Source organism: Akebia trifoliata, chromosome 12 (genome assembly GCF_017979445.1).
Source record: "Akebia trifoliata isolate Shusen 1 chromosome 12, ASM1797944v1, whole genome shotgun sequence".
NCBI classification, from domain to species: Eukaryota; Viridiplantae; Streptophyta; class Magnoliopsida; order Ranunculales; family Lardizabalaceae; genus Akebia; species Akebia trifoliata.
The window spans coordinates 14,838,102-14,864,470 of NC_141386.1; the positions used below are offsets into that span (position 1 = coordinate 14,838,102).

The window sequence follows — 26,369 nt, forward strand, 5'->3', positions numbered from 1 at the left end:
TTTCAGGTTATTGACATCCAGTCTTCTTTCAATTTACTGTTAGGAAGACCATGGTTATACCAGATCAAAGCCATCCCTTCTACACTACACCAGAAGGTCAAATTTATCAAGGATGGGCTGGTAATTACTCTTCATGGAGATGCTGAAATTGTAGGGATCATAAATAATACTGATGTTAAGGATAAACTGTTGCTTGAGATTCAACCAGAACAACATGGAGTAGAGCTCAGTGGGTTCGAATTTGAAAAGATATGCTCAGTCCAATGGGATCAAGCCATGAAAGAGTATTTTCCAATGGAAAATACCTCTAATTGCTGCATGGCCAATATATTCAAGAAAATGAGATTCTTCCCTGGTATGGGCTTAGGTCGCAAGCAGCAAGGTATTAAAGAGGCACCAATGATTAAAGAGGCCATCGGCACATTCGGACTAGGATATAAACCTACTAAGGAAGATTGGGCCCAATACTGGAAAACAAAATGGGATAAGGCCATTGCTAAAAGGCAAAGGCGCACCACAGATCTCATTAAAATGAAGCCATATCGAAAGACCCTCAATGGTTACTTTGTGAAAGAAGGAGAAGACTTCCGCTACTGTGGGTTCCCAGAGCCGTTCATTGATCACATCACAGGTACTCGTCTGCCAGGGTTTGAAATCTTCTTTGGCATGGAATGGCCCGAAAAGGAAGCAAGCATAGAGGTTAAGGAGAAGAAAGTTGAAGACTGGCAGCTCGATCTAGACTCCCTCAACATCGATAGGCTATTCATTGAAGACCATAGTGTTTTAGTATTGTCGGTTGAGAAAGGGATCCCAAATCCTCAGTCTGTAATCAAACTCGCTGTTGGGGTTCTGTCAAATTATCATGTAATCAGTCATGTGTTGCATGTCAAGGCTGGGTCTGCCGGTCACATTAGTCCTGTTCAGTCTGACATGCTAGTTGAGTCATTTATTCCAGTTGAGTCATTTATTTCTACTGAGTCTGTTGCTTCTAGGGAGTCTATTTTTCCTACTGAGTCGAGTGAGTCTGTCAAGTCTGCAATGAGTCCTGTTACCCCATCTCTTTTTAATGAAATGAAAGAAATTTTTGATTACCCCGAGCGCAATAATAATTCAACTAATAATCTGGCTTCGGAGGGAGAGTCTTCTGACGAAGAACCTCCCCCTGAAATAATCAAATTACTTAAACAAGAAGAGGAACGTCAAGCTCAACCTCTAATAGAGGAAGTAGAGGTTATTAACCTCGGAACAAAAGAAAGTCCTCAAGAAATTCGTATAGGGGCCACTTTATCTCCTGGTGAACGCAAAGGGATAGTAGATTTACTCAGAAAGTTCAAAGACGTATTCGCGTGGTCTTACGAGGATATGCCGGGGGTAAGCACAGACATTGTCCAACATCGGATTCCATTGTATCCTGATGCTCGACCAATCAAACAGAAACTTCGACGTATGAAGCCGGAATGGACTTTGAAAATCAAAGAAGAAGTTACGAAGCAGATTAATGCTGGATTTTTGGAAATAGTAGAATACCCTGAGTGGATTGCTAATGTCGTTCCGGTATCGAAAAAAGATGGAAAAGTTAGAATGTGTGTGGATTTTAGGGACTTAAACAAAGCAAGCCCAAAAGATAGTTTCCCTTTACCACACATAGATGTTATAGTAGACAGTACAGCAGGACACACGTTGTTGTCCTTCATGGTGGATTTTCAGGGTACAATCAGATAAAGATGGACCCTCGAGATATGCAAAAGACGTCGTTCATCACACAGTGGGGGACCTTCTACTACAAGGTCATGCCTTTTGGTTTGAAGAATGCTGGAGCTACCTATCAAAGAGCAGCCACGACTTTACTACATGACATGATACACAAAGAGGTCGAAGTCTATGTAGATGATATGATAGTCAAATCCAAAGAACGACTAGGGCATGTTACAGCGTTAGAAAAATTTCTCACAAGGATTCAAAAGTACCAACTCCGCCTCAACCCACAGAAATGTGTATTCGGAGTAACTTCTGGAAAGCTGTTGGGATTTGTAGTCAGTCAGAGAGGAATCAAAGTAGACCTTGTAAAGATTAAAGCTATCCAAGAGATGCCGCCTCCCGAGACTGAAAAACAGATTCGAGGTTTTCTGGGCAGAATCCAGTATGTTAGCAGGTTCATCGCTCAACTCACCAACGTATGCGAACCTATTTTCAAGCTTCTTAAGAAGAATGAGCCAACAGTTTGGAATGAACAATGTCAAAAGGCTTTCGATCAAGTCAAGGAGTATCTCTTAAACCCGCCTATTTTGATTCCACCCACACCAGGCGAACCACTTCTTCTTTATCTGTCAGTCACAGAAGAAGCTATGGGATGCATGCTTGCACAATATGACAAAGATACTCGTAAAGAAAGGGCCATCTACTACATCAGCAAGAAGATGTTAGAGTATGAACGGAAGTATTCGTCTCTCGAGAAAACTTGCTTAGCATTGGTATGGGCTACTCAGAGACTCTGGCACTATATGCTGTCTCATTCAATTATTCTGTTATCTCGGATGGATCCTCTCAAGTATCTTTTCGAGAAACCGGCATTGACAGGGAGAACCGCACGATGGTTACTGTTGCTATCAGAGTTTGACATCACGCATGTTACGCAGAAATTCATCAAGGGGAGAGCTATAGCAGAATACTTGGCAGATCACCCTGTAGTAGAAGGAATAAGGCCTGTCGATCAATTCCCAGATGAGAACATCTTGTACGTTAAAGAAGAATCGCAGAACCAAACATGGCAGTTATACTATGATGGAGCGGCCAATCAAAATGGGTATGGAATAGGGGCAGTCTTGTTATCTCCAGAAGGGTGCCATATTCCTATCGCTATTAAGTTAGCCTTTTCGAACACTAATAACACGGCTGAATATGAGGCGTGAATCCAGGGCTCGAAGCTGCTTTGAACCTGGGCATTACAGAAATTGAGGTTTTCGGGGATTCAGCCTTGGTCATACATCAGTCATTGGAAGAATGGAAGACTAGGGATGAAAAGTTGAAACCTTACCATGAGTATTTGTTAAACTTAGTCAGTAAGTTTAAAACTATCCTGTTCCAGCACTTGTCAAGAGAGGATAACAGATTTGCTGACTCCTTAGCAACTTTATCTTCAATGATCCATTTGCCCCCTGGCATGGAATTGAGACCGATCACTGTTGAAGTCAAAGACAAACCCGCGTACTGCCATCAGATCAACATTGCTACTCGACTACCCGATGGAAAGCCATGGTACACAGACATAAAGAAAGTGTTGGAAAAATAAGAATTCCCAGAAGAAGCATCAAGGAAGGAACGACAGACCCTACTAAGATTAGCATCTCAATTTATCCTGTGTGCGGGAAGCTTATACAAAAGGTCTTATGATGGGATTCACTTGTCGTGTGTTGATAAAGATCAAGCTGAACAGATAATGATTGAACTACATTCAGGAGAATGTGGTCCTCACATGAGTGGGAAAATGTTAGCTAAGAAGATTATGAGACAAGGATACTATTGGCCCACGATGGAAACAGATTGTCATCACATGGTCAAAACCTGTCATAAGTGCCAAATACATGCGAACCTCATACATGTGTCGCCATCTCAATTAGTGGGTCTGACTTCACCATGGCCATTCTCAGTCTGGGGAATTGATATTATTGGTAAAATATCACCTAAGGCATCAAACGGGCACGAATACATTCTGGTTGCCATCGATTATTTTACCAAATGGGTTGAAGCTGCCTCTTATGCTGTCCTCACTGCGTCTCGAGTTGCAAAGTTTATTCAAACGACCATTATCAGTCGATATGGAGTACCTTCGGAGTTGATATCCGATAATGGGTCACACTTTAAAGCCGAGGTTATCAAATTGTGTTCAAAGTTCAAGATCTCACACCATAAATCATCTCCTTACCGATCTCAGACTAATGGAGCAGTCGAAGCAGCTAATAAGAATATTAAGACTATCCTCAGGAAAATGTGTCAATCACATCGAGATTGGTCAGAAAAACTGCCATTTGCATTATGGGCATATCGAACCTCAATTCGATCCTCCACCGGAGCTACTCCCTACTTCTTAGTGTATGGCATGGAAGCAGTCTTGCCAGTTGAAATGGAGATTCCGTCTCTCAGGGCTCTGTTAGAAAGTCAGTTGTCAGAAGCAGACTGGGTTCGCCAACGATATGAAGAGTTGAATTTGATCGAAGAAAAACGACTAAGAGCATTGTACCACGTGTAAGCTTATCAAAGAAGAGTCGCCCGTGCGTTTGACAAGAAAATCAAGGCCCGTCACTTACAAGTCGGGGATTTAGTACTCAAAGAGAACATGGCACCTATTTTTGATCCTAGGGGGAAGTTCAAACCAAATTGGGGAGGTCCGTTCATCGTCAAAGAAATATTACCAGGAAAAGCTATCAGATTTCAAGATCATGATGGAATCGAATTACCAGAACCAACCAACCTTGACCAAATCAAACGGTACTACATTTAAGGAGGCCATCTTTGGCCGAATCAATCCTCATATTCTCCCAGTTACCCAGTTCAACATATCCTTTCTCAACCCCTTTGCAGCCATTTCAAAAATAAAAATTATGCCTTTTTCTTTCTTAGCCCGATCACATAACCTAGGGGAGGGAAGGTTCGAACTATGTTTTGGTCTGATCCCGAAATTCTGGGGTACGTAGGCAACCTGAGAAGTTACTTCAGGCCCGACCACGTCAAAATAAAAAAAAAATGTATTTCCCACACAATATAAAAAAAAATCAAGAAAAAATTTAAAAGAAAAGAAATATCATTCAAAGTGGGAAAGAAAATTCAAGAAAAAAAAATAATTTAAAAGGAAATGCCACACAAGGGGCATTTGGGTTTTTGAGCCTCAAAATCCCTTTCTTTTTATACTCAGTCCTAAGCTTACCTATAAAAGTCATCCTAAGTACCGTGCGAAAAGTCAAGGAAGATAGCAAAGCATGATCAAACAGCAACTCCAGAAGTTCAGATGAGAAGAAAAATATAAAAAAATGATGAAGCCTGCTAAGTTGAAAACCCGAAAAGGACGACTTAGGCAAAAATTAAGGCAAGCTCGCAAGGTTGAAAATCTGAAAGGACAACTTTGACAACAATCAGAGCAAAGAAAAAAAGAGAAGAGCTCGCTAGATCGAAAACCTGAAAAGACGATTTAGGCAAAAGCTAGAGCTCGCTAGATTGAAAACCTGAAAAGGCGATCTAGGCAAAAATTAGAGCAATAAAGAAAAAAACAGAAGAAAATCCCAAGCTGAGAGCGGTCCGAGCTGAAACATCAGAAGTCCGAATAATCAAGTTCAATACTTCGCTTAAACCAGGCATAGACTCAGAAGCCACAAGTATCTTGTCTACGATCGATCTGAAAATGTTTACTCCCCCGAGTGAACCAAGGGAGATAAGGGTGAATTCTATGATGAAACTCGAAAGGAAATAATTTTGTACTCTTGAGCCTGACTCAAAACCTTCAATAAAATTAATCAAAATTAAAAGTTGAGTCTTTATTGCGCTTGTGGTAATCAATTATTTTAAACCTTCATACAAGGGGCATTTTCTTTCTTCTTTAATGTAACTTTTCCCCCTTATACCAGGGGCATTTTTTTTTTTAAATTTTTGCATGATGTGTTCAATTATCTTCAATGCCACGTACATTGTCAAACTAGGGGCAATTTGTCTTCAAGCAATGTTAATCCTAAAAAATAATAGGAACCCCAAACTTAAGGTTACCCTCTTGATAACAGTTTTCGAAAAACTTTTGAGGTTCAAAAGAAATAAAAACTCAGGTTTTAAATTCATAAAACTTTTTGATAAATCCTTGAGGTTCAAACAAAAGCATTGTAGATCTCACATAGGAAATATGGCATTCTTTCGTTCTCCAGACTCTTTTCCAGATCCAATCATTCATAGATTCGATCATTTCTCTTCCTGATTCATTCCAATCAGTCTTCTCAAAATTCATTCGTTCTTTCTCAAAATTCCTTCATTCCTCTGCCAGTTTTGCTCAGTTACCGCCAAGGGTTATCTTGGATTTTGCTCAGTTGCCGTCAAGGATTATCTTAGATTTTGCTCAATTACCGCCAAGGGTTAACTTGGATTTTGCTCAGTTACCGCCGAGGGTTTTCTCGGAACTATGCTCAGTTACCGCCGAGGGTTTTCTCAGAACTATGCTCAGATGCCGCCGAGGGTTTTCTCGGAACTATGCTCAGATGCCGTCGAGGGTTTTCTCGGAATTATGCTCAGATGCCGCCGAGGGTTTTCACGGAACTATGCTTAGTTACTGCCGAGGGTATTCTCGGAATTATGCTCAGTTACCGCCGAGGGTTTTCTCGGAACTTTGCTCAGTTTATATTCAAATTATGCTCAGATTATACTCAAATTTATCTCAGATTTTAAATCACACACTTGCACAGTTGTTATATCAGTCAAGGAGAATTTTTTAAATTCAAGGATCTGACACTGCCAGTGAGAGCTCGCGCTCAAGGACCTGACAACCTTTTTAATTCGGGGAAAGCTTACCCTCAAGGATCCGAACACCTTGACGAATTGCTGAATCAGGCTGCAAAATGAACTGTCACTAGCTTTGGCATTCGGATATCGCACTATCTACCGAAATAGATTTGCTATCTAGTTTGCTTCAACCCTCTGCCAAAGAGGGGCATCTGTAGACACCCCATTTTTGCACTCGCCTGATTAATCAACTCGTCAATCCGATTGCAATGATTCCCAATGATGGATGTGTATTCCATTGTTTTATTTTGTTACCAGATATGTTTCAGAAATCCGGATGAGGTATCTCGAACAAACAAAACCTTAGAAACCACGCTACGCTAGGAAAATACGACCCCAGAAACATAGAAATCATCATCTTGCAGACCAAAAAGAAACTTCACGATAAAAATCACTAAAAAATTACCAAATTACCAAAATACCCCTAACCTCAAAACAACCCTAGAGCCTACGTTACGCTTAGGAAAACTCTCTCGAACACATAAAATAACAAATCGGAACCAAATAAATCATTTCACCAATTTTAACAGAATTTGACAAAATTACGAAAATGTCCCTCATAAAGTTCACAATCATTTCACATAAAAATTTTCATAAATGACACAAACCAACATTCTCATTGAATTCCTTACGAAAAACCGATACTAAAACATCCTAGAACATTAAAAACCGACTTGAAACGTGAAAAGTCCTCTCCGGGGGTAAAACGGTAATTTCACAATTTTCATAATTAAAAAATTCGAAATTAATAAATAAAAAATTAAATAATTAAAGTAAAATATTAATGAAATTAATTTAAAATTTTGAACCTAAAAAATCGATCAATCGGACTTTTGGGTAAAATTGTTGAGGGTTCGTGGGATATTTCTTTAAGGACCCCTCCATTTGGGGGTCTAAAGAATTAAAGATATTTTAGAGGGGGGTTCTCCAAAAATTAAAAGTAAATCAAGCAAGACTGAAGTCAAGGTATTAAAGTCAATCAAGTGAGACTGAAGTCAAAATTAAAGTCAATTAAGCAAGACTGAAGTCAAGATATTAAAAGTCAATCAATTAAGACTGAAGTCAAAACATTAAAAGTCAATCAAATAAGACCAAAAGTCATAATAGAACTCTAATTAAATAATAACTCTATCTAATAGAGTTCTAACTTAAAAATAATTCTACCTAAAACAAGTCAAACTAAAACACAACTCTAATTAAAAGATCTCTAATTAAACACTAACTCTATCCAAATCAACCCCTAAAAATATCTATAAATAGAGGTGCTCACACCTTATTTTCGTATCAAATCATAAACCCTAAGAGAAGTAAGTCTAGAAGTTCTCCTTGCCCCCCATAAACCCTAGTTTTGGAGCCCCAACTCCTTACCTAACATCCCCCCTTCAATTTTAGTCTAGAAAACCCCTAAAATCCCTCCAAAAATACCCCTAAATCCGCAACAAACTTGAAGAGTTCAGATTCAAAAATAAGGAGATACTTTGATCTAGGAGATCCGAAGTCAAATCCAGAGATAGAACGAAGCAAGGGAGTATAGTACAAGGAGCTCTTTTTGTCAGATCTGAGGGAGCAAAATCCTTGCAATCGGAAAGGTATCAGATTGTTTTTATTTTTATTTCTATCTAGGTTTTTATCAATGTGATTTACTTGGAAAGTTAGTAGAGACCGGCTTTGGCCGGGCGGGGTTGGTGCCTAACACCTTCCAACCCCGTAACATGATCCCCGAATTCAGATTTTTTACGATAGATTAGTTCTTTTTATCCATGTTAGAGTCAGTTAGGTTCCTAGACCACAATAACTAGGTGGCGACTCCCAAACCTCAAGGGTCAAAAGCGGATCCGCGCATCCCGCGGATCGATGAAACCTTGTTGATCCACGGTCAACTCTATTTGACTCACAATTATATCTATTAACAACTCATTGCGTGGTCAAACATGTTGACAGGCAGTCTTGACCATGATCAACCACCCTGAATCATTAATCATCTTGATCATCTATCCAATGGTCTATATTGAACCTTAATGGTATACTTAGCAAATAGGAAAGAGCTTCCCAATGCTCTTCACGAGAATGCATACATGCAAAGTGCAAAGTGTGCATCTAAAATGCCCAATGCTCCCTAAACACCCAATCACCCTTTCACATATTACGCGAGCGAACGCGACGACAAGACACCCAGTTAAATACAACAAAGTCTTTCTATTAAAAAAATATTACAAGTGAGCAGTCTTTTATAAGTTTGACGTGAGTCTTACTCCTATTCCATGTGGAATTGAAAAAATGAATGTGTAAAGTTAAGTCTCCACAATACTAAATTTTTCAAAGAAATTTGAATTCCCTTCAAAACATCTGAAATTTATAAAAGTACAAAAGTAGTTTAATGGCACAATTACTCTTAAACAAACCTTTTTTGAATTTCAAACTTTTAGAAACTTTAAAATAAATCACAAACAAATAAAATACTTTTAGTCAAATAAATATAATAAATCACAATTAGATAGAAAATATTTATAGATGACCATAGAATTTTGAATAGAAAATCTTTTTACATTTTTTGTACAGTTCTTTCTTTCCTTTGGAATTTGACAGGAGATATAATCTATAGAGACTATTGGATGACAAGAGAGGGGATGCAATTTTGGAGAGAAAATGAGTTTAGACATTTAAATATCATCCAATTGTTTTCCCACTTTGCTTGGTGGATTTGGGGTTTCCAACCTTGGGGTGTTTCTCTCTTGCTCTAGGGACATTTTGAAGCAACCATTCTCTGAGGGACAAATGAGGGAAACATTAGCTTGAGTTCATACCCCTTGTTTCCATAACAAGGATAATAGATTCAAAATCATACCTGACAAGTGATGGCGTAATCATTGAGTTTTCCATGCAAGTAATCAAGGGTTTTACTCTAATTCAAATGGATCTAACTCTATTAACTTGCTAAAAGTAAATTAAATAAATGAAAGAAAATTAAAGTTCTTATCAAATTAGAAGGATAAGTAAGAAATTTCACTAATAATAAAGAGAATGGAGAATGATTGTTCGCTATGTGTTGCACATAGCGGATATCTGTTCGCTTAGATAGTAAATGAGTGTTTTGAAGCAACCTTCTATTGTTCCAACTTTCTTTGGGACTTTCAATTTGATTTCCTGATACTTATACAACTCTCAATAGCCTAGAACGTGTTTATTTCAAACACAAAATGTTTATGTGTTAAAGGTACCATATAACACAAAGACATGATTCTTAGAGAAAAAAGAAAGTTCGTGAAAGAGTGAAATAAGAAAGTAGTGTGAAAAAAAATGTAGGGAATTTTAAATATAGTAAAAGCCAGGTGTCATGGTGCATGGAGGGTTGCATTCACAAAGCCCGCATAGCAGGCTAATTGCTTCAAAGTCTTTTTTCGTCCAGCCAAGGGAGATAAAACTCAGGTGACATACATAAGTGAATTCTAGAGTTGGATAACTAATACTCCCTAGAGTATAATATCAACAATATTTACTGTTATAATAAGAAAATGTAGAGTAGAAATGATTCGACTTTAAAATTTTGAGTGCTGATTTTCAAACTCAACATGACAAAATAACACAAAAACTCACTAACATGGCATGTGCAAGAACCATAAGTTTTTCACTTGGGATACACAACTGCACATGTGTTATGTGGATGTGCAGCTGTGTATCCCGAGGGAAAAAATCTTTGATTCTTGCATATGCCACATCAGTGAGATTCTGAATTATTCTATCAGAATTAGGTTAGAAAATCTGTGGCGCCCCGCCAAACGCTAACACAAAGCCCCATGTCAGATCTCGAGGTACAAGGTGGCGCCTCGAAATTTCGGCATAGTCCCCTCTATTTATGTTAGCATTCCAAGGCATTCAACTTGCACCTAATAAACGACATACAATCATGTATATATACATACAAAATATCACAATAGCAGAAACCTACATACATCTAATAACCTACGATAGATCAAAGTTTGGAAGGATAACAAAATACAGAATTATACAATTATTTCCTCACTCTAACAAAAGTCCTAACGCTCAATAAAAAAACCCATAATCCTCTTAGACAAAACTGATACCATTAGGGGTATAGCCCCAATACTCACCAAGTAACGGACTCTGATCGTCTATCTGACCTACCAGATAGTCCTCACTCGTGCTCTACACCTACTTCGCCAAGCTCTAAATCTGAAACTAAAAAAAATAGAGAAGAAAATGGTGAGTAACAATGGTTACCCAGTAGGGAAGCAAACAATTTTTACCAATAATCTCTCCTAACATTAACGAATAAACATATTGAATCATTTTAAAATATGCAAAGTTTTATAAAAGAAACTACAATTAACTGGTATATATAGCCAGAGATGAACAACTAAACATTTTAAAACTCATATTACATCGATCAGCAATACTCACTACAACATTTTCTTTTATACAAATCTAATTGGTCAAATGAAAATATCATATTTTTGTATAAACATGCATTTCATTTTATATATCAAATAAGGCAGCATGTACATAATATACAATGGTGGAGTAATGGAATTAGAGAGTTGAGATTCACGACTGGATCGTTCCCAGTTAGGCAATGATATTTCATAATAAAGTATTAGTTCTTGATTTTGTGGTTGGTCGTTGTTTACCACACTTGCGAAACCATTTATCAGACTCAGGCTGGCTGTTTGACGTGATCATAAGCAATGGGTCTCTTTTCGATGTGTCAGAACGTTCGACTACTATAGATTGTTAGTGATCACTAACTAATCATCTTTGTCTATGCCTATCAGGCGTGCATATGATTCCCAAATATACAAACCATTCGTATACGACCACCTTTACATTACAAATTCATTAGTAAAGATAGAGAGGAATAACCCGGATTCCAGTTGTGACTCCACTATCATATGCGTCCCATACCACGTATGAGCTTGGTGGTCCCTACCGTACATCCCAGGATAGTACACCACTCCGGATGATATGACGCACTATCCCTTCGGGCATTCACAGGCTTTTTAACAGCTCACAAAATAACTACATATATATATATATATTATTTTCATTTGAAAACAAAAGAGAACTTAACAATATAAGATTGATAATGGATATCCAGTTTCCTACCATGAAAGTGTGGTTACCCGGCCTAAAATAAATAACAGAACAGAAAAGTAAACAGCGCCTCGCGTTAAGAGAAAGTAAATAAACATGCAACCAATAACATTATCCTTGGATATCCGTTCACTAACCTACACATAACACAAGAATGTAAAATGCAGACATCACCCCTCAGGTGTGACTCTGACATTTTACCGTTTTATAACATTTTTTTTCTTTTTTCGATTTTTACCGTTTTCAATCTTTCAAACAAAATATCTACTTTCTGATATTCATCAACTCAATTTGAGATCATTGAATATTAAATCATTTTTTCAACTATGAAACTCATTTTTGTCAAGAACATTGAAAAAGTACCAAAACTTAGATCAAAACGAGGTCTGAGTGGTGCATAGGACCCAACTGAAAGAAATAACCCGGTGAAATATCCTACCCACGTATAATTGGTTAAAAATACAATTAAATATATCAAATATGCAAGTTCTAGCGTGCATTTGAAATAATTGATTGAATTCAATATTTTTGAAAACACATCACAAATTTTTAATAAAATCTTAAATGCAATTTTCACAATCTACGATTACTAATAGAAATTGAGAGTTCCTTACAATCTTTATACGACGAAATTGAAATACGTGCACGAAAATCGAGACAATTGGCACATAAATTGAGACAGACTAAATTTCGATACTATTGATTTTTGAGTTTGACCCGGTGGTTTCGAAGATCTCGACACCGTCGTCCTTTCTCCCTTCTTCAACGGATGACCCCGAAATAGATGAAATCCGAGGTCGAAGTTACAAAACCCTCGTATCACATACAACTGATTTTTAACAATATGAGATGAAAGAAAGATATCTTGGGTGAGTTTTATAGATGTCGAGGCTGCGGACTTTTTTTCCTTCTGTGTCGATCGTCAACGACGGTCCGTTCGTGACAGATCTGAGGTTGAAAATTTGAAAATAATAATTTTTTTTTTAAATCTGTGGCTGGTTTTGGGTGGTTTAAAATGAAGGTGAATAGTGAAAAAAATTAAAAAAAATTTATTTATATAAATCTTGGGACGAAATCGGTATTTTACCTATTATTTCGATCGATGATAACTTGACTATGTAGACTCCAAAAGTGACAAATGAATACTCTATTTAGTTTAATTTTTCGTTTCAGATCTAATGGTATAGTCAATTTGTACAAATTCTATCTCTAACAAAAATTTGCTTTTTTGGCCCAATGTGACCCTAAAATTGACGTCGTTTTCATTTTTGAAGATAATTTGACTTTTTAGACTCCAAAAATGACAAGTAAATAATTCATATTCAATAATTTTTCGTTACGAACTCAATGATATAATCGAATATTAATAATTCTTGCTCTAGCAAAAAATCACTATTTTAGCCTGGTCCGACTCGATAATCGAGGATTTTGCAACTTTTATGTTCAGACTCACATTTGAATGTGCTTATAAGCTAAAGTATGTTTTTTGATCATTCTAAATCCATTGGTGAGGTTAGATTCCATTAAAAATGATCAGAAACATCCTAAAGTTTTATCTTTAAGTCCCACTTTCAAGATTTTCTCAAAATTCTATATCTTTAAAATACTTGAAAAGACCTTTTAAAATGCTTTCTTCTTTCTCAAATCTTTTTCATGGGAATGGAGCCTCTGAAATTCGACTAAGAGACCCAAAATATAATGATTTTTGGATGAGAATGATGAATTTGAACAAGACAATTTCGACATTTCAATCATGAGAAATTTGGGGAATGGGTTAGGGACTAATTAGAAAGTAAAGTTTTACTAAGAATTGTAATAACCTAACGCTCCTTTTTTTTACGTCCCGTTCATAGAATCATACTGGTCAATGTTTCAAAACATTGATTTATCTGTACTTTTTTAAGTATTTATCTTGATTTTTGTCCTTATTTCTCTATATTAAGTAAATAATCATGTTAAGTCTCGAAATATCACGTTGCATGTTCTTCCATGTTAATTAGGCTTAATTATGCATAAATAGTTGTATTTGTCAGAAAATCCTGATTACGCGTGTTTATTGTGCAGATCAAATATCAGATCATCAAATTGGACTCCGCAATCAGAAACTAGACATTGCATTTCAATCTGGAGGACCAATCAAACATTCTGGCCAAATTTCAAGACAAAAGTTTCAACCCAACCATAGGACAGTGAGAAACTTAAGCGGTGCAGTAGACTTTTGTTAGAACGCCCTAAAATTGCGTGAGTGTGCTTCGCATGTGATCTTATTTGCAATAACTAAGACGATTAAGAATGGATTCTTCCAAAACTTAAAATTTCTATAAATAAAGCATTTATCAATATAAAAATAACCCCTTTATTGGCCCCCCTTCCTTTACCCTAAAGCCCTTCCTTGACTTTTTCTTTTTTATTTTTAGTTTATGTTTTCCCTTAAAATTCTGTAATTCTTGTAAGTAAGAGAGTGAGAAGAGATTGTAATGATCTTTGTCTAATGAAGCAATGTTTGTTCTTTTTCATTTATCTTTTTCTATCACTTGCAATGACCTTAGGTTAATCTCCCTTCCATTAGATAGGGAAAAAGCTTAAGTAAGATTACTTTACTATATTTAATTTCTTTACCTCTTAATTTCCTTTAATGTTCATGAGTTCTCTTTAAGACTTGTCCACTTTTATGGATTAAGGCTAGAGATGCATTTTATGCTTAACCTAAATGTTTCATTATTAGATTAACTCAAGATGTAACATGTTTAATTTAGATATTTGATAATGAAAAATTCACATATTATAGAGTGAATGAATTCTTCTTCTATGTTTTTTAAATTGAATTTTATCTTGTTAAATTTTCTGATCTAAGGAGCTAACACCAAGTCCTTATGATTGAGTTATCAAATAGGTTAAGAACTAGATTTTGATTTAATAATTTGCTCTAGGTGAATCACTTTCCAATAATATTTTTCTCCATAGTTTTTTTTGCTTTAATTTTATTTCTATTAGTTTAACTTTCCAACAATTATTATTTTCTTTTGGACTTCAAAAACACAAAAACAGATTTTTTTGTTGGCTTAAATTAATTTTATAATCTTAATTTTATTCTATCCCGTTTCTCTTGGGTTCGATACCTTACTTGTCCCATAAGTCAAGGAAAATTATATTTATATTAATTTCTATGGGAAGAACAATGATAGTCTCATCACTTACAAAATCATAAATGTTTGTGTTACAAAAAAAAAATTGTCAGATTAACTCAATTCTTTTACTAAATGGACTATTAAAAGAACCCCTAAAATTTAGGAATTAATTAGAATAAATCCTTCCTCCAGATCCTTTAAGTAATTTTAGCTATTTTTAATAGGGGTGCACATGATTCGGATTGGTTCAGATTTTGGACAAGTTGAAACTGAATCAAACATGATCGGTTCTACAAATTTGGAACCGAACAAATCCAATTACCCTATAGAACCGAACCAATCCAAACTAGCCTCGGTTTGGATTGATTCTCGGTTCTCATACTTTCAAAATAGAAAAACTAGTATATTTTCATTCAAAAGAGGAACCCTAATGCCTATTTTAAAAATGAAAATGATTTTATGATTAACTTTTGACTGAAAATCTGTATAAATTGAAAATTAGAGAAAGCTCAATGAGACTAAAAAAAAAATTAAAATTTTAAATTTGGTATTTTTGATGGATCAGTGAGGAATCTAATCCATAAATGGTAGATTAATGAATCCAAGTCTAGGTTCGTATAGTATATTTCATATAACAAATACGGTATAAAGATTCTCGTAAAAAATAATGAATCAAACTCTTTGAGAAATTTTTTCCATAAATGAGTAGATCCATTTGAGAGTTGAGAGAGAGATTTGTTTACATTTTTTTTTTATGAATTTTTGTTAGAAAAAAACAGAGGAGATGAAGTTGAAGACTTTGATGAGTTACCTCTTCATAACATATTAACATAGTTGAGAGAGAGAGAAAGAGATGGGTTACCTCTTCGTTTTCCAACGTAGTGGAGAGGTGAGGAAGATGAAAAACGACTAGGTTTTATTCAAATTTGAAGAAGAGAGAAATAGGGAATAGAAAAATGAAATTTAGAAATGATTTTATTTTTAAATAAATAAATAAATATATATTATAATAGATACTTCGGATTGGTTTAGTTCTTAGATTGATTTGATTCTATTATACACTTAATCCGGAACTAAATCAAATTAATCAGATTTTTTTTTATAATCCGTACTCGAACCAAACCATGCTCAATCCGAATTGATCCAATTCAAAAACTTTGAGATTGGTTGGGTTCTCAGATTTACTCAATCCAATGGCAACCCTAATTTTTAAGGATATGGCCATAAAAAAACGCAATGGATGGTGGGTGCATCATTAGTGGACGGATATTTTTATTTTTTCCGCCTACAGACCTGTCTTTAGTTCACACGGGGCACTCTGTCTCTCATATGGGGCACTCTCTGTCTCCCATTTGGTTTTCGTTCATTGGTTGTGCCATAATTTTTTATTTTTTTCTTGCTTTCGATTTGCAAATTAGTTGTCTATAATTAATAGATAAATAGATTTCTCCTTCTCTCTCTCTGTGCCTCAATTTTACCTTTTTTTTTTTTGGTTGTTTGTTGTTAATATTTGTAAGCAATGGTGGCTTTTCCTTGTAATTGAGAGGTTTTGGGGGAGTTGGGTTTCTGGTTTGTGATGGGTACTGCTTCCGCTCAGTACCTTTGCGGAAATGGAGCTTTTGTTCATGAGGATATCCAGGCTTTTTTATCTCCTAAGTTGGACTTCTCAAGATCTTACTACCCTTCAAAAGGAAAATCTTTGAAACTGAATTTTTATCCAATTTTTATTTCCACCAGTTCTTCCAAGGTATATCACTCATTTCCAGCTTTTCTTTCCTATGTTAATATTCTAACACAGATATAAAAATTAGAATTCTCTAAATGCTACTATATGTAGAATCATAATTATAGAAATGCTCATTTGTAAATAAAGATTGTCTTCTTCCAAACAGGTCCTTAAGTCTGTTTGAAGTATATGTGATAGTCTAAGTTTATTGGAGTGGGTATACTAATTTAGAGATCAATGCCTTTGCCTTCATTTTACTTTGTTGTACTGTGATTTTTCCCCAATCAGTCTGCTATGTAGAAATTGATAAATTTAGCTTTCTCTTTGGGAAACCCATTTATTACCAGAGCTGAAGACCAAATGGATGTCCAAAACTATTTTTTCAATTGTAAATTTTATTACATATCTAGGCCTTGTCCACGATGCATCTGGACACTTCAAAATGGATGTTGTTACTGTTTTTCTGCATACCACCGTCTTGTATTTGTAGAGTATCCAAATGATATTTCACAAAGAAGTAAAAAATCTGCAAGAATATCATATTTTACCAATTATTCACTCTTTCAGCTCAAAATACCAAGCTAAGGGGAGACAGTCCCAGTGACCCATCCATGACTATCTTTTTTTTTTTCCAAAGGCCTAAGATGTATCATGCATTAATAAGTGGAAAGCGGTGGTTGATGGTCAAGGTGATCATTGGAAAGTAAATGTTACAAAACTATTGTCCCACTAACTTATACATCTCATCCCATCTAAGCAATAGACCTTGAAAGGAAATGTCCTTAATCTCATCAAACAACTTGCTGGTACCAAAGAAATAGAAGACTCAAAACGTATGTAATTTGTTCCTGGGTCGATTGCTCATTTCCTTCGAAAATTCAGTTGTTTCTTTCCTTCGGTAGACCCCAACAAACTTCAAATGGCAATAAGTAAGATAGAATTTTTTTTTCTCTTCCCCAAAGTTTCTGAGATTGTCAACATAGAGAGATCGAACTGAGAAAGGGGAACAAGAAAAATAATGAAAAATTTCCATACAATGAGACACAACCCGTGCAACATTGCAATGAATTAAAATATGGTTAATCGACTCACCCGAAGATTTGCACATGGTGCAAAGTTGATCGAGATGATACCAAGACCCATAATGTTATCTAAGGTTTTACTTTTGTTACAAACAATGGTCCATATTAACAAATGATACCTTTGAAGGAATTTTTTTACTCCAAATGGTAGACAATGACAGTTTGACCAATACGCCTCCTATACTAGGGATTTATAAAAGGATTTTTCGGAGAAAGCCTTATCCCTAGTGTTATCCCATTGAATATTTGATGCTTCTCTTCCCTTAAGGAGATGATTACGTTGGATTCAAGGGTTTTGTTTTCTAATTTCTGGTGGTTTTCTTTGGTGTTTCTAAGGTTTTTGTTTCCAAACCCCAGATTTCTTACACTCTCTTCTCCCTACTATTCTTGGTGTTCCACTTTTTGTATTTCTGTCTTTGCATCTACAGTCTGTTCGGATACTTCTTCCATAGTTTCTTTACAACTATTATTTCTACATGTTCATTCTTCATAAGTAAATGAAAAAAAAAAATAAAGGACCAAAGCAGGCTAACAGTAACCAAATGGCCTATGAATTGTGTAAAGTTTCCTCTTACCTTTGTTCTGAAGATTGTGAAGATTTTTCATGGTTGATGGCTTGTTTCATGGCTCTGAGATCCGTAATTTTCTATAGAAGAAAACATATTGATGGTGTAAGTCTTGAAGAGGGGAATTGTTTAGTTCCCCCTTTTATTTGTTTCAAATGTGTTTTTCCTTGAGATACAAACTAACATGCAATGAGTCATTTTTTTGGACATCCTCATCTCTTCTGGATGTTTGAGTTTGGCTTCTTTTGGGCTTTGGTTATTTGTTAACCCTTTGGATTGGGCATTGGATATCTATTCAGATTGGTCCCTGCTAGTGGAATGCACATTTTGGACTGTGTACTTATTGGATTCAACATTTAAGACATTTTTTAGATCATGACTTCATTTTTGATTTGCTCTGGGCTTTTGATGTAGGGTAGAACATACAAACCTAGAGCTTATGTTAAAAATTTAGTTCTAGAGTGAAATCTCAAGAACTATGAGTAATGAAGAATCTCTATGTCGAGCAAAACAGATTAGAAACTTTAAACGAGGTTTGAGATTGATGGAAATCAATCGCAAACACTAAAATTAAGAACCAATATCGGGTTCTTATGTTCAAAATAAAAAAAAACAAAGAAAGGGAAGGAGTCTCTTCTTTTTCTTTTCTTCTTCTTTTTCTTTTATTAATCAATATAAAAAAAACTAACTCACATAATTTGTTTATTGGAGCTCCTTATATAGATAACTCCTTCATTACAACTTAGAAACCTTTTAAAACATTAAAAAGTAACTTCCTAATTTATCTATAACATATTACTAACCTTCTAATCCTATTAGAACTCAATTTGGACATCTAAAAGGACTTTTAATTATAAGGTAAATAATAAAAATAAATTTTAATCATAAAACAAATTATAAACTAACTAGGAAAACAAACTTTCTAAAATTGAAATAGAAAACTAACTAGGACTACTTAAATAACTTAAAAAATAGAAATTCAATAAAAGAATGAGTCCTAAGAGAAGTTGGACTAGGTCTTGAGGACCGGTCAAAGATTAGATCGAGTTGACTCGGTTTTGACTGATTTGACTCAGTCAATGTTGCTGATTTCTTTCTTCTACGCATCTTAACTTGATCATAGGTATTGAGATAAGTGTTGACAAACCTATCTATATTAGCTTTGCTAGGGAACTAGTACATTTTCTGGGCCTTGCTTCCTTTCCTCAGCCCCTTTATTATTCATGGGCATTTGGTTTGTCTTATGGTATTCATTGTTCTGTGTGAACATTTTTACAAGTATTGGGACTGTTCTTGCTTGTGGGAGGGATTGTTTGCTCCTTGGATTCTCTTTTCTGATTCCTATAGTGCATGGGCCTAGCTTCATTATTTCAGCCCACTTCAGAGTTTCTTGGTTTTTGATAGCTCATGGGCCTAGTGTTAGACATTGGTCTCTTTTGGAATTTTCTTACTTCTTTGTTGCTGGAAATTTTATTTGCTACATGGCACTATTCACTGGGTTTTTCTACATCTGGTTTTGATGCTCACCCTTCAGCTCCTCTTCGGCGGACATGGATCAAGGGGACTTTCATCCTTTGGTTGGTCATCTTGACCGCCTTTTTAAAATATTTCTGGTTTACCTATGAAAAAAAAAGCATCAAGGAGACTTTATGCTATATAGTGAATTTGGTCAGTAGCTGAAACAGACACATTTGGTCTCAAAGGTGGGTGTAGATGCAAAAATGAGTATAATGCATGGGAGCTGGGAATAAGTGATTGCCAAATAAATACTGAAGAACTCAGAGGGAAAGATTTTGTGTCCAAATCGCTAACCCAAATCACTATATAGCGATTGGGACAAAAAGAAATTGATTTAAAGTGGATTTTTGTATTTTTATTCTTTTTGTACTTGTAGTGTAGAGAGACTTTTGGTGATGAGTGCCCGTACTTTGTAAAAATTATGTTCCAACTCTTTTTGAAGGAAGAAACTAACAAGAGTTTGTGGGAGTTCTTAGATTTGCTGATCCAGATTTGAGTCATGATTATTATTTTTTAATTTAATTTAACTTATTTGAATTGCTTCATGATTATTTTCTAAGAATGGAGCTTCAAATCCAGTTGAATCTCAATGAAATCAAAGGAAATGTATCAAATCCAACCACATTTTCATAGGTGACTTGGATCTCAGATCTACATTCCTTATGGCAGGAACAAAGGGAGAACCTAAGGTCAATACCCCTCCAATGGTCCCTACGCCAAAAATCATGTCCTGAATTGAATCGAAAGAAAATGATTTTAAAAGTTTGGAGGGAAAACAGTGATATAGATGTCCATGCTTCATCCATGCACCCGACACACATTTATGCTGGTCTAGATAGGAAAAATCATCCTGTAAGATGATCTTAGTCATCCAATGTTTTTAATAAATGCTATGGTCAATTTGCCTTGCCACAGGGACTTGTTGATCGAGTTAGTGCTCTACCTGATGTTGGTGATTTCTTCTGGGAGAAGGCTCCTACGCCCATACTAGATATGGTTGAGACCCCAATACACTTGAAGAACTTGTCTACCAAGGTTTGAATTATGACCTTTTTGATACTTTTACATGTCTCAGAGTATTTAAAAATCACAATTCTTCTACTCAGTTGGGATAGTTATGATGCAGGAACTGAAACAATTAGCCGATGAGCTCCGATCAGAGTTATCTTTTATAATGTCGAAAATGCGGAGATCGCTTAAAGAGAGTCTAGCTGTAGTGGAGCTGACGGTTGCACTGCACCATGTTTTCAATGCCCCAATGGACAAGATATTGTGGGATGTAGGTGAACAGGTAGGAAGATACTTTACACAAACCATTGTTATAAGATAATGAAAAAGGAAATGAATAAATTGTTTCCTTAAGTTGTATATATGAATATATTTTTGAAAGGTCAACGAGGTCGAGGCAGACCCAGACCAGCATAAGAAGGGGTTTGAACCTAAGACCTTGAGAACAACCTCCACAAGGTCTCACCACTGAGCTATGTGGTCCTTCTTAAGTTGTATGTTGTTGTTTTGAAATGAAATTTTTTTCTTCAATAAGATTAATTCCTCCTGCTATAATTGAACAGACATATGCGCATAAGATTCTCACTGGAAGGCGGTCCCTTATGCATACACTGAGACAAAAGAATGGTCTTTCAGGTTTTACATCTCGCTTTGAGAGTGAATATGACCCATTTGGAGCGGCACATGGATGCAACAGTATTTCTGCTGGACTTGGTAATATTGCTTTTTTTCTTCTCCTTTTCCTTCTCCCTCATTTTCAATGAAAGAATGACCAATGTTGTCTTGTAGAGTATAATAATAATATATCAAACGTATTCATTGAGTTGGCTTAGATTACTTGATTTGGATGTATTGTTGAGTATCTAGTTCAGTTCATACAAAAAAGAGAGCTTCTATTGCCACACCAAATTTTGCTAATGCCAACCCAAATGTGTGCTAATTCTTTGGTGATTTACATATGAATTGGTGTGGCATTAGCAAAAGTTGGTGTAGCAATAGAATCTCTCAACAAAAAATTAGTCACTTTACATTGCCGTTTTCTGAATAGAACTTGGAAATCAATAAACAGATTCTAAACGTAAAGTGGATATCTCAGGAATAGCTATTGCACGTGATATTAAAGGGAAAAGGGACCGCATAGTGACTGTGGTCAGCAATGGCACGACTATGGCTGGACAGGTCTATGAGGCTATGAGCAATGCAGGGTATCTGGATTCCAATATGGTTGTTATCTTAAATGATAGCCGGCACTCTTTACATCCAAAGCTAGAGGAGAGCCCCAAGACGGCAATCAATGCTTTATCTAGTACTCTAACCAAGTTCCAATCCAGTAAATCCTTTAGGAGATTTAGAGAGGCTGCTAAGGTATGCTTTAGATGATTTTCCTTAAAACATTTCTGGATTAAAATATACTCAGAAGATGACTGAAAAAGGAGAAAAAAGGGGAAACTTGCAATCTGCTGTGGAGGTCTATGGCCTGAGGACTATTATAGCATAAAAGTACTCCATGCCATAATGGCCCTTGGACCATGCCATCAATTGCAATCAATAAAGAAAAGGAATGGGTGCTACTCAACCAATGTTTTATTTTTGGCCTGTGTTAAAGGCACCCAAATTCTTAGTAAGGGCACCCTTTTAACTTATTTCTATGATTTGAGCACAACAATAAATTTCACTCACTTTTTTATTTTTTATTTTTATGTCAACATGTACATGTTGACATTGCTTGGTCAATGTCGACATAGGCCAAAAAATCTTCTAGAGGCATGTCAAAATGCCAGTGTTGACATGCCTCCTTCCATGCCGACATGAACATGTTGACATAGGTGGGATGCTCTAATCATGGTAAAACTGAAGTACAAAATTTAAGTTTTCAATAGTTCGTGGGTGCCCTTAAACGCAGCCTTGTTTTTGTGTAAGTGACGTAATAAAATATGGTGTATGTGCTGATTCCATGTGGCATTCTTTTTTCTGTTTGTCTTTTGCTTTCATGGGGTGCTTTCAGGGTGTTACTAAGAGAATAGGCAAGGGAATGCATGAATTGGCTGCAAAAGTAGACGAGTACGCACGTGGAATGATAGGTCCTCCAGGATCAACACTTTTTGAAGAGCTTGGGTTGTATTACATCGGTCCGATTGATGGCCACAACATTGAAGATCTAATTTGTGTTCTCCAAGAAGTCGCATCTTTGGATTCGACAGGACCTGTATTGGTTCATGTAATAACTGAGGTGTTAAAAGATGGCCAGAAAAGTGTGATGTCAGTAAAACATCAACAAGGTTATTATTCGCAAACACTTTCCTTACTAAGGTTCATCCACCGTCAAAACAAAACCTCGAGATTTAAAACAAACACCGTGATTTGTTGCCAATCTTGAGGTTTTGTTTTGATGGTGGATGAGCCTTAGTAAGGCCTTTTTTCCTTACTAAGTTAGTCAGGTTAGTCCTACTCAATATTTTTGTACTAACTTGCTTCCGATAGTTAAGTTTTTCCAATTTTTGTGGAAACTTACTTGACTGCAGAGAACAGTAAAATACCTATAATTTGAGATGCAAGTTGGGCATCTATTTTTCAATTTTTTTTTTCTGATGGTAGATATTGTATCCTAATCTTGATTGCTTAGCTTTCCCACTTTTTTTATGTTAGTATAAGAGGATTACTCAAGTCAGTTGTGGAGAACAGAAAGAAGCTGCCCTCCGTGTATTATATATTCTGCACATACACAAGGAGTCATGCTTCATCATTTGATGGTATCCTACCTAGAGAGGCCTAGGTCGATGATCAAAAGAAATTGGTGAAAGGACCGAAGACCATCTATAATCACTATCATCCAAGGAAGTTTAACTTTCCATGTAGTAGGTTTCCACTATGATACACATCAAATGATGGATCATGCAAGGCACTTAATGGCTTCTTTCAGCTCTCCTTTCCTGGTTCAAGTTTCCTTTTAATTGAAATAAAAAAAATAGATTATACGTGTTTGGTTGATGACATTTCCCCCCTTTTTGTGACATAAAGCAGGCTCGTCTAAATTCGATGCGCTACCCTCTTATCCAAAACTAATTGATAGCAGTCTCTCTAGGACATATAGTGATTGCTTTGTGGAGGCATTGATTACAGAGGCCGAGAGGGACAAAGAAATCGTGATTGTTCATGCGGGTATGCAAATGGATCCATCACTTCATCCATTTCAGGCTAGATTTCCTGACAAGTTTTTCGATGTTGGGATGGCTGAGCAACATGCAGTGACTTTTGCCTCTGGTTTGTCATGTGGGGGATTGAAGCCGTTCTGTGTAATTCCATCCACCTTTCTACAGAGAGCTTATGATCAGGTTCTCCTTATTACATAGATTTATTGATTACATGCCATATCTCATACAAGTGTGCATCCGTATGCATGAATATATAATTTTCTCTTGCTTTACTTTTGTAAATAAATTTGTTTTTACCTGCAATCATTTAAATCACTCCATTTTCTAAGATTTTCCATGTTAGATACCATGTCAGACCCACATGTCAGACATATACTTACATACTTTATGAATACATCTTCAATATATTTGTGTTCAGCTATTATCCATCTATTGTTTATAATATTTTAACGTAAATCGGTTTACATGAAGACATTCTTACTATTTTATACTTAATTTGAGTGGGTAAATGATACGGATGTGTCAGCATATCTGTTTTGTGGGTTTTAGTGTGTCTGACACTTTGTACCTGTCAGTGACACTAACACTGACACATAAACATGTCACTGTCTTTGTTACTAATATACACCATTTGACATGCCCACTTACACATGCCACTCACTTTTGACGGACAATACTGTTTTCTCATACACATTTGTACTTATAAAGGCATGGACATATACATAGTACATGTGATGATTGTGATAGATAACTATGGGGCTAGATGCAGAAAATGAACCTGGAGAGAAGAGTTGCTGTTCTGGTTTTTGTAGTTCAATTACCAAATAACAGAAAGTTATAACAGGAATAATAGAGGATAATTGCAGTTTGAATCACACAAACTGACCTACGTTTCACACTTAGTTTTTTTTTTTGATGGGTTTCACTCTTAGTTTTTTTTTTGGATGGGTTTCACACTTAGGGTTTTTGAATGTTTCACACGAATGAAGGCTGTAGAAATTTATTTCTCTTCTTATTCATTAACTCAAAACTGCAGAAAATAACTCTGTATAAGCCTACGGCCCAGCCCTTATAGGTCTAATCATTGTAGAAGCCCATGGGCCTAACTCATCCTCACCAAACCGGCTTGTAAGGTGAGGATTGCCCCAGGTTTATATACAGCCCCATGATACCTAGGCGATGTGGGACTCTCTCTTTCACTCCCCCTCACGTGTAATGTGTTTCCTACATCCCTGTGGTCACCCGCTCTGCTACCGCGTAGAAGCCCATGGGCCTAACTCATCCTCACCAAACCGGCTTGTTAGGTGAGGATTGCCCCAGGTTTATATATAGCCCAGGGTCATGATACCCAGGATTGTCCCACCGTGATAATTGGCAATGAGTGGAGAGGCCTAGGATCTTATAAGGAGAAAGACATGTGTCCGATGTGGGACTAAACTCAACACGCCCCCGCACGTGTAGGCCAGACTGGGCCAAAGCATGTGGAGATATGAACTAGGTGACGTGGAGAAGAGAAAGGCCTGCTTTGATACCATAATAAATCTGGGGGTCCAACTCAAAACCAATTGGCAATGAGTGGAGAGGCCTAGAATCTTATAAGGAGAGAGACAATTGGCAATGAGTGCCCGATGTGAGACTAAACTCAACACGCCTTCGTATGTGTGGGCCAGACTAGGTCAAACACGTGGAGATATGAACTGAGTGGCGTGGAGGAGAGAAAAGCCCGCTTTGATACCATGATGAGTTTGAGGGTCCAACTCAAAACAAATTGGCAATGAGTGGAGAGGCCCAGGATCTTATAAGGAGAGAGACAAGGCAATGTGTTCAATGTGGGACTAAACTCAACAATCGTTTGGCTTGAAAAGAAGTATAAAAAGGGTGAAATGCCCTTATTATTATTGTACATAACAACAGCCCAAATTATCCCTCATACGCATGGACTAAAAACTCTTCTCCTAATACTAATTAACCAAGTAAAAGACCTAATTACCCCAGTACCCATGATGACTAAAAGTCGTAATGAAACCATATCAAGGCTCTCTTCCTTGAATACATCTTGAGGGCTTGGTTCCTATCATTTCTACTCGAGTCCAGAAAGTGGATGATCCTTCCACTTTACTAACTACTAATTATACTGCATGTTGTAGTAGAAACAATCTTGTCTTGAAGTACATCTTCAATCTTGTCATTAACTTAGGAATAGGTGGCAAACAAGCATTTGTCCCATTAGCCGGATCATTAGGTACGTAGTATCGAAACAAATCCTCAATATTGAAGATGGGACTGATTTCCAAGTCATCCGATAGTTCTAAAACCTATGTATTGGAGCTGATCTTCTTCAACACCTTGTATGGACTCGCCTTCTTGGAGTGAAGCTTCTTAAAACATCCCCTTTGGTTACCTCTCTTGATAGATGCATACAATAGCCACGTCACCTTCTTGGAACTCCAAATCTCTTACGAAAATTGATGAAATTCCATGTCATTGCTGCCACGTCATCTCAATTGCCTTTCTCATGCACATGTGGAGGATCAGAACAATTGATTATT

At 36.4% G+C, this 26,369-nt stretch overlaps 1 protein-coding gene across 7 annotated transcripts in view; it reads left to right on the forward strand.

Annotated features, from left to right (window-relative positions):
- The first annotated feature begins 16,073 nt into the window (after nucleotides 1-16,073).
- DXPS3 (1-deoxy-D-xylulose 5-phosphate synthase 3) overlaps nucleotides 16,074-26,369 on the forward strand; it is a 71,794-nt gene continuing 61,498 nt past the window's right edge. Inside the window, exons 1-7 of one of the 7 annotated variants that reach the window (XM_086419253.1) lie at nucleotides 16,074-16,515; nucleotides 20,576-20,695; nucleotides 20,787-20,951; nucleotides 21,232-21,382; nucleotides 21,765-22,033; nucleotides 22,674-22,947; nucleotides 23,687-24,000. In XM_086419253.1, the coding sequence (XP_086275379.1) occupies nucleotides 16,345-16,515; nucleotides 20,576-20,695; nucleotides 20,787-20,951; nucleotides 21,232-21,382; nucleotides 21,765-22,033; nucleotides 22,674-22,947; nucleotides 23,687-24,000 (1,464 nt within the window). In that variant the 5' untranslated portion in view covers nucleotides 16,074-16,344. The other 6 variants (XM_086419251.1, XM_086419252.1, XM_086419254.1 and 3 more) reach the window with 6 other exon arrangements.